Source organism: Sturnira hondurensis, unplaced genomic scaffold (genome assembly GCF_014824575.4).
Source record: "Sturnira hondurensis isolate 20B ecotype Veracruz unplaced genomic scaffold, ASM1482457v3 Scaffold0006413, whole genome shotgun sequence".
Lineage (NCBI taxonomy): Eukaryota > Metazoa > Chordata > Mammalia > Chiroptera > Phyllostomidae > Sturnira > Sturnira hondurensis.
In genome coordinates this window covers 57513759-57526462 of record NW_028079044.1, presented here as the reverse complement: position 1 = coordinate 57526462, position 12704 = coordinate 57513759, and the positions used below count along the sequence as shown (strand labels likewise).

General features: G+C 56.5%; 1 protein-coding gene across 4 annotated transcripts in view; it reads right to left on the bottom strand.

Moving 5' to 3' along the window:
• ASAP2 (ArfGAP with SH3 domain, ankyrin repeat and PH domain 2) overlaps positions 1-12704 on the bottom strand; it is a 129639-nt gene that overhangs the window by 31540 nt on the left and 85395 nt on the right. For 2 of the 4 annotated variants that reach the window (XM_037048684.1, XM_037048686.1), the window contains exons 10-13: positions 11895-11903; positions 5095-5198; positions 4937-5006; positions 684-771 (exon numbers count right to left, since the gene is read on the bottom strand). In XM_037048684.1, the coding sequence (XP_036904579.1) occupies positions 684-771; positions 4937-5006; positions 5095-5198; positions 11895-11903 (271 nt within the window). The remainder of the gene's footprint in view (positions 1-683; positions 772-4936; positions 5007-5094; positions 5199-11894; positions 11904-12704) is intronic. The other 2 variants (XM_037048685.1, XM_037048687.1) reach the window with 1 other exon arrangement.

Here is a 12704-nt window from a genome sequence, read left to right as displayed (position 1 = left end):
GCTCACATCCCTAGCGACTGCCCTTTGGAAGGGGAGCGGGTCCCCTCCTTCCCCCAAATGGTCACCCTGCCACAAAAAACTGACGCCAACACCAGGTCTATCATTCGATGGCTTCCCGCTGTGCTCGCCTGTCCTCCGTCGGGGATGCTGGGCGGCCGGCGGCCCCAGCAGGCTCCGTGGTGCCTCTAATGCGTATGCACCCAGCAGAGAAACACACAGCAGCAGAGAGACGAACCCTGTGCCCGGGAAGACAGAGTGACTTCAAAACCAAAAGCCTCGAGGAACCCTCGGGAGACCGGATTCTCTCCCTTTACACATTTCTAACGTCACCCGGCTCACAGAAGCCCGGACAACCGGATCATCCTCTTTTATAAAGAGGTGAGGGGTTTTCGGCTCACGGGCTAATCTAGAATAATCTCCTTGTTTACAAATAGGATGACTGAGGCTGGGAGCTGAGAGGATGTCTCTAGGCTCACAGAGCCACGAGGCACGCAGAGCCAGCCTCAAAGTCAAGGCCGGCCCGGCAATTCCAAGGGGAGAGGGAAAGCGCAGGCCTCCCCTGCGACACAGGCCTTGTTCTCCCAAAGCCACTACTCTCAAATGCACCGTGTGAAGGGGGCTGGTGCCCTCGAGGACAGTCCAGGGTGATTTCTCTGTGGCGCAGCGTCGGAGAATGAACTCACGTGAGATGAGGTCGAAACTCTTCTTCTCCTCGGGGTTGGTCTTCACCTGGCAGGTTAGCAGGTTGAGCTTCGCGGGAGGCCGGTTCGCCTGTTCGAAAACAAAACCAAGCAAATGCAGACGGTGGAAAGGAATGGAAACCACAACACGTCCTTCCTCGTTGACAGGCAGTGAGGACAGGGCGCCCCTGGTTGGCCAAGACAGCTTTCCGACGGCGGAGTGCCTGCAGAAACGCACAACAGGCACATCACGGAACGTCCTGGAAACTCGGCTCCACAAAGGACAAGTGCCCCCCTGTAAGGGACATGCAGTGGCCCACACACTTGTGGCCAGACAGGGGACAAGTGACGCTGGCTTTGAGGGTCAATGGTGGTGGCCTCCCTGAGACCCAAGAATTCCATGGCTAAAGCCCGAGACCTTCGGTCCTGTCCCCACTGCCACGCAGGCGGCTGCCGTGGTGACCTGGGTCCCTGGCTCCAGGTCTGGTGGTCTTCCGAGTACTTTTTGGAGTGTAAACACTCACTTCCAGAAGTACAAAAACAACAGACAACCTTTCCTATTTCATGAAATGATGACAGATAACAGTCACAATCCTAAATGCCAACCATCTGTCACTCACGTTTCATCACAACCAACCTCACTCACCTAGGACAGCCCCAGCTCACCCCTAGACACATAAGGGTAGCAGGAGCCCACAATGTATGTTCACCTGAAATGTGTCAAAATGGCTATAATTTCAAAAACCATCCTATGTCACCCAAAGGGGAAAAGGTGGAGGGTAAGAAGATAATTTCAAAGAAAACTTCTGAATGGCAAAGTGCCTCTCAGAAATGCCTGAGAAATCTCCAAAAGCGGCTGGGCTCGCCCTCCCCACCCACCAGGCCACTAACGGCAAGATCACATAAAACGCCTCGGCCTTCGATCGCCGTCACCCCTCCTGGTGGCCACAGCCATGTCGAGACTGGGGGATCTGCGCACAGGCGGACATCGGGGGGGACCCCTTCCGACAGGACCCTCCCGGCATCAGCGTGGGGTCAGGGGCCCCTCTGGAGTGGGACGGACCCTGCAGTGGGAACGATCTGGGCCTGATAAAGCTGCGTAAACAGGGCCGTGCTGGACTCTCCCAGTCTGTGGCTGTGCAGACCTCATCTCGTAGAGGGGATGACAAGGCTGCAGATGCCTGTCCGAGTCCCAGGGCCCCAAAAACCAGTGTGCGTGGCCTCCAACCTCTGCCTAACCTCTCAAACTGGGGCCCCGCCCAGGGGTGGCACCCTCGATCCACTTCTGGGTCTTCACCCACAGAACGGCCTGGCTTGTCCGGGCACCGAGGCACCAGATGATAGACGGGTGGGCAACAGTGGGTTGCAGTTGCGAGTACGTGGAGCAGTTTATTCTCTTGTTGTTCGCTGTTGTCTTATTTTCCATACGAATGACTACAAACCTGCGTTTGCCCCCCCTGTATTTCCACAGCTCTAAGGAGCAGCCCACACCACCAACACCCTGACACAGGTGCTGGGCCCGTATGAAGCCTGCGTCTCACCGTGACCTCCCATGATCTCCTGCAACCACATGACTGCACATGTATGTTCAGCAGATTTACTAGGCCTACTTGCAAACTGTGGGCATCCACTGAGTCTTGGTCCCCAGGGCAGTACGGGAGATTGGTGCCCTCCGGTAATCACAGGAAAACGGTGCCATCATTGACATTGGCTGCAGAACAGGTGTGAGTCAGAGACCAGCGTCCCCAAAGGGCTGGTCCGAGATGCCCGGCTTAGGGAGAATCTCCAGAGGAGCGAGCACGGGCCCAGAGCCCATGTGGCGCACAGCGCAGATGGGGAATGGAGCCCCGTTTTCCTCCTGCTCCTTGGGTTCCCCCCACCTGCCAGGCCTCTGAGAATCTGGCTGATGATCGCTTTAAATATTTTTGGATTGTGTATGAACTGGGAGCCATTTCTTCCAGTTCAACACAGTCCCCAGTCTGCCTGTGTGGATTTAACATTGTGACTCTGGCAAAGGCCACACCTAACGAGACCCCTCCTTCCCAGGGGCGAAGAGCACGGGTAGCCTGGGCCAACGGGAACGGCAGCACGGCATGTTGCCGAGTTCCTTCGGGGCGTCATCACCGATCCTGCCGGGACACGATGACTTCACTTCCCGAAGGCTGCCAGCTTCCTGGGAAGAAGCTGGTTTTCCTGACGGCACAGATGCGCCTGTTTCCTCGACTTCCAGCCCCAACTTGCAGCTGAGTGCCAGACCTTGCGCCCGCACCCCCAGTTACACGGTTCAGTCTCTGAAAAATCACCCCTTCACCACCCCTTGATAAATCAGCAAAGTCAGGGAGCTGCTGTCTCAGTCGGCGAGCTGTGCGCCCAAATCCACACAAACCGAGCAAAAGCGCCCCCCTCCCTCCTGCTCTCAGCTGCGGTTAAGGCATGTCGCCGCACGCAAAGCCCTGTGCTGCAGCCACACACAGGTGCCAGGACTCTGCCTTCCCGGGTGAGCACTGCACGTGGAGAAGGAGAGCCCTGCACTGGAGGGAGGGGCACCAAACGGGTACGCCCCCAACCCGCCTTGCCTATCCACCAGCTGCTCCTGGCCCCAGTTGAGAGGCAGGATGTGGCACTAGACGGGGGTGATTCCCTGAGCAGGGTTCCCCCAAACACAAAGCACTCATGAAGTACGCAAGGCCTGTGACCCACTGAGCTGCCTGCAGCTAGGGAAGCCCCCCCCCAAGGCAGCCCATCAACCCTGGGGGAAAACCACGGCCCCTTGTCTTCTGAGCGGCCGCTGGGGCAGCGGAAGGACACTGTGTAGTTTGTGCCATGGGCAGGGGATCCCAGGCTTCCATTTCTCTTCAGCTTCTGCAGAGCCCTGGGTCTAGCAAAAGACTTTGGTGATGCAAAGCCACCGAGGGAATGACTTCAGAGCTGTGAACAGGCCTGAAATGAAACTGGGTCTTCTTCTAGGAGGCTGTCCCCACAGGGTTGGTGACCCCAAGTGGAGTCCTGGGTGTTCAGAGCGGGAAGGGACCCAGCCGTCACCCCGTCCACAGAGAGCTGTGACTAAAAGAACGGGCTTCCCACGGTCGACACACTCAGACCTACGGCTCCACGGAAACGTGTTCCACCAGGGTCCACACTGCGTGGCCCAGGGGGACTTGGGGACCTCAGTGAGGCTGATAAGGCAAGACTTCAGAAAAGAGAAATGAGGGAGAGACACGGTTAACCCACTAGGCCAAGAGTTCTCTGAAGATGACAGTTGACAGATGCTAGTTGCACTGTTTTTCTCCCCAAAGCAGACTCGCTGAAAATGAAGGGTCCCCAAGGGAACATGAGCCCTGCCGCAGGGTCATCCTTCAAGTTCCTAAGCGCTGGAAGGGCTTGGAGCCATGAGCCCTCTGTAAAGCCTGTATTGCATTCAGCCCAGCGCAGCCTTTCTCTGGGGGGCCTGGGGAATGTAGGAGTTAGGGGAGGGGAGGGGGGGAGGGGATGGAGGGAGGGGAAGGGAGGAGGGGGAGGCCCAGGCGTGTCCCCACCACCATCCGCCTGCAGCACCCGGCCTCCTGCCTGGGGACCTGAAGTGCCACCATGGCCAGTATTCTTATCAGCAACAAAACAGCAGCCAACTCCACCTGGCCACACCAGGGAAGGTGACAGTGTGCCCCATGCCACTGCAGGGAACGCCTGTGCTGTGATCGTGGTCGCAACCCCTGGTCTCCCAGAGTGAGATCAGTTGCTGTCTTTTTCGGATGGGTTTTTACAAGGTGAACACCTAGGGCTCGGTTTCCCGCACGCAGGGCAACAAAGAACTGGGTGAGGGCCGGGTGCCGGGCATTCCGTGTCTGTGCCAGAAGCACCCAGACAGCTCTCCCCTGGGGCTCTGATTCCCAGCGTCCTGACTGCATCCGCCTTTCCCCGAACGGAGGGCACACGTCCCAAGTGCGACGGTCCATTTCCCGACTCTGACAGCTGGGGAGCAGCGGGCTGGCTTCCTGGGTGTTTTGGAAGTCGCAGGCTCCGAACAGAGAGCGTGCGGCCCCTGGGCTCTTCCTGACTGCTGGGCATGAAGGCGAGCAGGGCCCTGCCTCGCTGGAAACGCAGGAACCGGTGCAGGGGCAGCAAAAACGGCAGGAACCGAACAAGCAGGGAGCGTCTTGAAAGCGTATCCCAGGCTCCCTGGGATGCACACGGGCTCCACGGAGCTGGCCCCTCGTCTCGCCGCCGCGGAGCCGGGGAGTTGCAGGGGCGGTACTTACGGTTCCGTGCGAGATGGTCAGGAAGCCATTTTTCACCGAACATTTCCTTTTCTGCCACACTTTCCGGATCCTTAGAGATCAATGGGGGAAAAAAACAAGAGTTTAGAAATTCTGGACACAGACGCACGTGGACACACACGTCAACGCTGGCCACGTACCCGTCGCTTTTCTTGTAGAGGCTGCCGCTGCGCTCGGTGCCGTGCTCCTTGTTCCCCTGAGGCTGGTGCAAGCTGTAGGCCGTGCTCTGACGGAGCTGCGAATCCTAGAAAACGGGTGGGGAGTGTGGGGCTCGGCCCTGTGCAGACCTCCCTTAGTCAGAGAGCAGTGCCCACACAGAGGAAACAGACGCCCTGAAAACAGCCTTTTTAAATCGGAGAAACTTCCCCTTCTCACCACGACAGAAAAGAGGCCCAAATTTCATATCCAAGGACTCCCAAATGCCACCCACCAGCCTGGGGAAGGAAATGGCAAAGCCCAGAGTGAGGCGCTGGAAGTCACAGGTTTTACATCGTCAGAGCCTCAGGTCCGGGATGATGGCAAGACGCTCCCAGCAGAGCAACTGCAGCCCTTTCGAGCAAAACAAGCAAACAAACAAACAAAAACAAAAACAAACAACAAAAGCCAACATTCTGCCTCTCACTTTAGGAAAACACTTTAGCTCCCTGCCTCAGTTTCCCCTTTGGAAAACAATACCCAGTAAGGAGGGGAAATGTGGTGAGGTGTGAGTGAGGGAACAGGTGTGAACACCTGGTCCAGGGCAGGTACTGACCACAGTCACTTCCTGACCCCGTCCATCCCAGGAGAGGGGCCATGACCCTGAACCAAACCGCCTGGGGCTCAGGGTGCGCCATTCACTCGGACGCCTGGGGAACTCTGGCCTCCAGCCCCTCGAGGGCCAAGCCCCTCAGTGAAACCCCGGGCGCTCAGCAGGGGCTCAACTGCACTTAAGGAACGGCAGCGCGAGTCCTGGGCGGAGACTGGAGAGGGTGCTGGAAGTTCTGCAGACGTGAAGGAGACAGGCGGGGGTACAACATGGATGTGAGTTCACAGGTGAACCAGGCAGGCGCAGGTATCCCTCTGCCTGTTGTTGGGAAACACCCCCCCATCCAGTTCACTTTGTCATGGAACAAACAGAAACACTATGAAAACCAGCTAACTGCTTGCGATGCAGAGCCTGTCGGGACCCAAGTGGAGTGTGGAAAGGTACCCCAAAAGTCGGGGACCAGTCTCACCTCCATCACCAAGCCCACGACTGCCCTTGGGGGACACCAGACAATTGGAGCTGAGCAGGCACAAAGAGCCCACAAGGAAGCCTGCGGGGGGCGGGGTGGGGAGTGGGGGAGGGGAGCTTTCACAATGAAAGCAAGGGTGGCAGAGAATGAGGGGACAGCACTCACAGCAGGGGGATGCATGGGGTGGGTGGCTTGGAGAGGAAGTGGCAGCTGTGGCCACCCTCCAGGGCATGGAGGACACAGCTGCTCTGTGCAGCCTGGACGAAGTGGCCACTGGTGCAAGGGACAGAGGCTCAAGTCAGGGTCACGGCCACCTGGATCCTGGGCAGTTTCCAAAAAGGCGTTTGAAGCATAAAAGCTGTTAATTTTGATGAAGTCCAACTTACTTACAGTATCTCTTATTCTTTGCAGTTTATATGTCACATGTGAGAAAGCGTTGCTTCATCCAAGGTCACAGAGATTTATACGTACGCTTTCCCCCAAGCGTTTTATAGTTTCAGCCCTTACATGTGGGTCTTTGGCCTACTTTAGCTTTTGACAATGGTGTGGGGTAGGGGTCCAGACTCATTCTCTTGCTGTGGCTGTCCACTTGTCACAGCATCCTTTGTTGAAAACACTGTTCTTTCCCTGGCTGGTGTGGCTCAGTGGATTGAGTGCTGGCCTGCGGACCAAAGGGTCACTGGTTCGATTCCCAGTCAGACCACAGGCCTGGGTTGTGGGTGGGCCCCCAGTTGGGGGTGTGTGAGAGGCAACCAATTGATGTATCTCTTGCACACTGATGTTTATCTCCCTCTCTTTCTCCCTCCCTTCCTCACTCTCTAACAATCAATAAAATCTTTAAAAAAGGAAGGAAGGAAGGAAGGGACTGTTCTTCCCTCACTGAACTGCCTTGGCTCCCTTGTTGCAAATCAGTTGACCACGGACCGGAGGGTTTCCTTTTGGACTCTCAGTGCTGCCCCACTGCCCAGTGTCTGTCCTGGGCCAGCCCCACGCCGCCCAGATGACCGGAGCTCTGAGCTAGCATCGTCCACACTGCTCTGAAATCGGAAAGCGTGAGCAGCCCTCCACCCGCATTCCTCTGTCAGGGCTGTTCTGGCCACCCTGGGCCCTTGCATCTGCACTTGGATTTTAAAACCAGCCTGTCGATTTCTGCAAAGGCAGCTGGAATTCTCATGGGAACTGCATTCAGTCTGAAGATCGACTGGAAGAATACGGACATCTTCACAATACCGTCTTCCAGAAACACGGGTTGCCTAGCGCTGACTTTTTAAAAAAACTCTGAGATACATACACAGGAGAACTGCAAAAAGAAACAAAAAAATCTTCATCTGAGAAATCAATAGTGTGCTCAGGCATTCCATCACTGAACTGACAACAAAGCCTGAACAAACAGACCCCCAAACAGGAGAAATGTCCTCATTTTCCGTGGGGAGTTCACACAGCGCTTACGCCTCCAGACGGCCGAGGCAGACACCTCACGCATCGGAGGCCCCTGTGTGCCCCTCCTCTCAGAAGGGCGGGAGATCCACACTGGAAATGTGGAGCAAACCCAGCTTCAAACACCAGGGGAATGAACGCAATGGAGGGGAAATGGAGAAACCCTCCCCACCTATTCGACCCCGTGAAGGACTAAAAATATGCCTGCCAAAGACCGAACCGCACCACCAGGCACCGTGTCTGCCGCTTGGGGGAGGAAGGAGCCCTGCACCCGTAAGGGCTCCAGGTCTGTCGGGCACATCGGTCAGAGCTCTTCCCAGACCCCACAGAGAGGGTGTAAAGGACACCCCACACCAGCAGGGTCAGACCCTGGGCCGGAAGCTCAGGAAGAAATGGCTGGTTTACTCCTCAGACCAGGCGTTGCTTGAATCGACGAGAAATGCAGGCCAATCTGAAGCTTAAAATTTTGAGCTTGTAGATAAGAGCAATATGATTTAACATAAAGTTCAACCTGCTTTAGAATGAATTATTTAAGCATCGTCAAGGTGACTCCTAGGTCACCCAACAAACATACCCCTTCTTCACCCGTTTACACCGGTATCTTGTGCAGCGCCCGACACAGTGAAGGGTGGCGCAGGGGCTGGCCCTTCCCCCTTCACGCCACCGAGACGTGGGTCTAATGGAGTGTAACCCAAGGGGAAAGAGTTTTCAGCAGCTCTAACACGGACAGGCAGCTGGCCGGGGGGGGGAGCGAGGAGGGGGGCCACGTGGCCTGGATTCTCAGACTCCCAGCGCACCCCTGTGTCCCCGGAGAGCCCAGGCCGACCTCAGACTGGAGCACGTAGCCTTGCTGGGTGGAGGCCGTCTGCGCCTGGGAAGGACGCGGGCTCAGAGGGCGTCCACTGTGTCTTCCAGAAGGTTCTCCTAGAGAACCCACACAGCCTCTGCCTGTGACGTCCAGACAAGTCCTCGTCCCCCAGGCGCTGTCCAGGCTCTTGTGTGGCCTTAGGAGTACTCGCCACCGAGTCCTGCGAGGCCAGAGCTGCCTGGTTTTGCCAAATGCCTGGTAGGAACAGGGGTGATGTGGCCTACGCTACACGTATGCAGGTTACTCATCGTGTCGGAAGGGCCTCTGAGCTCCCCAAGACTCTGAAACTGCATAGAAGAAGCTTCACACCTTATCCGCCCACCTCTCAGAAAGCCAGTGTTTACCCAAGTCTTGTGGAGAACGGATCACGAAGCTCCTCCACCCGGGGAGGGGCTGCAAGGGCCGCCTCACTCCCCTCCTCCCAGTGGGGTGTGACAGGGACGTGCACCCTGACCCAGCCAGCGGCTGGACGCTTTGCTAAGGACACGCCAAGCCACAGTCCGAGATCCGTGTTTTCAAGTCTCATTACCACCTGTCTGTCCTCCATGTTTCTGGGTAACCTTCCTCAAGAGTCCGTCCAACACTAGACGGTAAAGTCACAGAATATAATGGAAAGGAAACAGGCTTCCAGGTGCCAGACCAGGATTCAAGAGCGTCTGCCTTCTCTTGCTCAGACTCAGGTCGGGGCCCAGGGGCAACACCGCCTGCACTGCGAGGCGCCCTGCGGGTCACTGGTCAGTCGCGCTGGTGGGGTGGCTGAAAAAGCCCGAGAGTGAGGCAGGAAGGAATGGCCAAGACAACAGAGCGCATCCCTGGCAGAGAGGGAGGGGGCAGGTGCAGAGGAACACCCCGTATCACCCCCAAACCTTCAGCTACTCCACCCCAGGAGCTGACTGCATGAGAGTTCTCACCACACTGCACCCAGTGACTCTCCTGGCCCCACCCCTGGGGCGGGGGCCCTGCACAGGTGGGAGCTGTGTCTTTCTGGTCGTTTGTGCGCTGCCTGGCTCAGTCACCGCTAAGCACATGGTAGTTGGGTGTGTGAGTCAGTGAGCATGTTCCCCCCAAGGCAGAAGTGAGGGCCGTGCCAGGCCACCCAGGAGCGCGGCCGGAGAGGTAGGGAGGCGGACACCTGGCCAGAGGGGGCCGATGAAGGCCAGAGCCGGGCATGAGGTGACATGTGCAAGCCCGGCCAGAGGAGCCAGGGTCCGAGGAGAGTCAGGGCCGTCAGCATGGACCTCGGCTACCCGGACAGCACGGCTACCCAGCCACACCCTGCCAGACAAGCACACTTTACATTGGGAAGCAACGCTGAGAGAAAGGGAGGCCCCGCCCCTGAACGCTCCAAAGTGGGAAAATCACTGGTGTCGGCACCGAGACCGCGAGGCCGTCTCTCTCCACGGCCTGAACCTGCCCCCCAGGCACAGGGTGGGCTCTCAGCATCGGAGAGCAGACAGTCGCTGCCAACCACCAGGTTTGGGCAGGGACTCGCGGGCACTACAGTGGGAGGCGCTGGCACTGTGGTGGGTGCCCGAGAGGTGGGGATGGCGGCGGAAGGCGGGTGAGGAGAATGAACAGCAAAATCAGCTGTGTGGTCCCTTCAACTCCAAAAAAGGGACCTTTCCCTGTCACAACTATGGTGCATGTATGGGCAGCTCATTCTTCTCTAAGTCTGAGAATTTTCAGAGTAAAATAACGGCAAAGTCTAACTGCAGTCTTGTCTCTACAGCAGCATCAAAAACAAAACATGAACGTCTGTCTGTGACGCGGAGGCGCGAGGGGCACCGGGATCCACACGGGCAGAGTCTCCCTCCCCGAGTGCAGCCGCAGGGTGACAACGAGACGCAGCCCGAAGCCAGCCGAGGTGACAGCCACGTCCTCTCTCTGGACAGGTGATTGCTCTTAGGAGATTTCCGGGTGGAAATGGGGAGAGTGGCCCCTACCAACCATGCGCGCAGCCTCCTCGGGGCACGTTCCCTAAGTTTTATGAACTGTAATTATGTAGTTAGAATTTTTATAATACCAAATAAAAACCACCAACCCCTTCAGTTTTCTGGGTCATAGAAAAGAACCCAAAAAAGGGGGGACAAGAAAGCCTCAACAACGGTGCCCCAAACGTCAATTTTCGGTGTCACTGGAGGGGCACACGATGGAACCGCCATCACAAAAGTTATTTTAAAATGTACAAGATTTAACTTATACACATTTGGTGACTACTTGCGACTGTGTCCACAGACTGTCCAACGCATGGGCTGTCATCTTCAAAGAGCAATGCAGAGTGAGATAAACAAGATATTCTGTGTTTCGGAGAATAATTTTGTTTTCACACATTCCCAACTAGGAGACTGGGGAGTTCCGTCTGTGAGTACAAGCGAACGCGGGGGCAGGAAAGAGGCTGCACTTGACCCCTGTGATCCATCTGGGCGGAGGCCCAACCCACAAAACACACAAAGGAACAAACCCTAATGACTTCAGGTCTGTGCTGGCGAACCTGTTTCACTTCTCTGCAGAGCCGGAAACCCGGCTTTCTGACGAAGCGCTCCCCAAACCCCCTCACTCTGCAGCCAGAGCCCACACGGCCCACACAGGGCGCCCAGAGCTCCCGGGGCCCAGCACCTGCTCTCCGCTGTTTCAGTCCCGAGCTCTGCTTCCCGGGTGTGGCCCTGCCTCTGAGACAGAAGCACTGTGCACCGTCCCAGTGACACACTGGACAGTGGCCGCCTCAACGGAGCCGGCTCCCACACCTGGCACCCTGTCTTCAGTGACAGTTAAGCCACTATTCTCGCCACACTCCAAGTCCTTTTCTATTTCTTCTTCTGCTTCGCCCCTGAGTCTGGGAACATCAAAGCATCAGGATGCACATTCCCTGGGCCGGGGGGAAGTCAGCAGGCGGTGTGGGTCACGGCCGGCACTAACACCGAACCTCAGCCCGCCAATCTCTGGCTCGGCTGACCCCTGTTCACCGACAGCCTGCTCCACGAGCCACCCGGCCCCACCCCCAATGGCTGGAAGGCACGCCCCTGCTGCTCCGGGTGTCACTGGAGAAATGGGGTCTGGGGGCTGGAGGACACAGCCAAGCCCTTGGGACAGAACGTGCCCTAGGAACTCAGACCACGGGGGCGGGCTGAGCGGAGGCAGCATACAGAGACTGACTGGAGGCAGGAGTCGAAATGGGCTAGGCAGTTCGGGGTGGGGGTGGGGGCCTGCTTCATCTTCACAAAGAACAGCAGCAAAGGGGCCAACGGTACACGCGGAACATTTCCATTTCACCAGCATTTGTGCATTCAAATGCTTTAGCCTTTGATGGAACCCACTGCTATCGAGAGAGAAAGGATTACATAAAAATGCTCTAGTCGTTAATATACACATGGAAGAAAGCATGCAAAAATTCTCCAATTTATTCAAATACTGAACTACTTACTCTCCTAGACTTCGGTCACAAAAGGTAAATGCATTTGGGAGAGAAACAACAATATTCAGTTATAGTACAGGAACTTAAGACAAAATACAGCAGACACCAAATTACCAACAGCCAACCCGATGCTCTGCTAAGTAGCTTAATGGGGTTATTTATCTAAAGTCCACAAAGTGATACATTTAGACACATCGCTTTACTGACAAGGAAGTGGACTTCTGTTGAATTTCCTCAGTATAATGTCCACATTGTAGCAAACGTATCCTAACATTAGAGGAGACATTTACTTTTTAAAGCACAAAGTATCACTGTGAGTGCGAAGCACGCAGAGGGCCAATTCTCTGAAAGGCGTGGCCAGAGAACCAGGTTTTCTGCCCAAGAGAACACGGCGGTGAGAGAGTCCAGCTGCTCATGTTCAACAGAACACGGCCCAGGGGTGGAAGGCTCAGGGCCCCCTCACCTACTGATGCCCACGTGGGCAGCGTCCCCATCTACCAGGTGGGGAAACCAGAGTTCAGGGGGAAAAGTGGAGGCACAACTATAGAGCATCTGTCTGACGGAGATGCTAAGAGCTCCTCGTCCTGGGACCGTGGAGCGGAAAGGGTGACTCACTGCCGTGGAGGCCGGGCCCACAGTGAACGCCTCCCCGTGAAACGTGCCCGAACAGAGTTTCATAAAACCACCCGCCAGGAACCACTGAACATGAGGCTCAGAGGCTCAGGAAAGCCCCAGAAGGAACCGGGAGCACCTGGCGGGCAGGGAGGCCACCTTTCTCAGTCCCAAAGCCCTCGGACAAAGGGTCAAACAGCCCCGTTT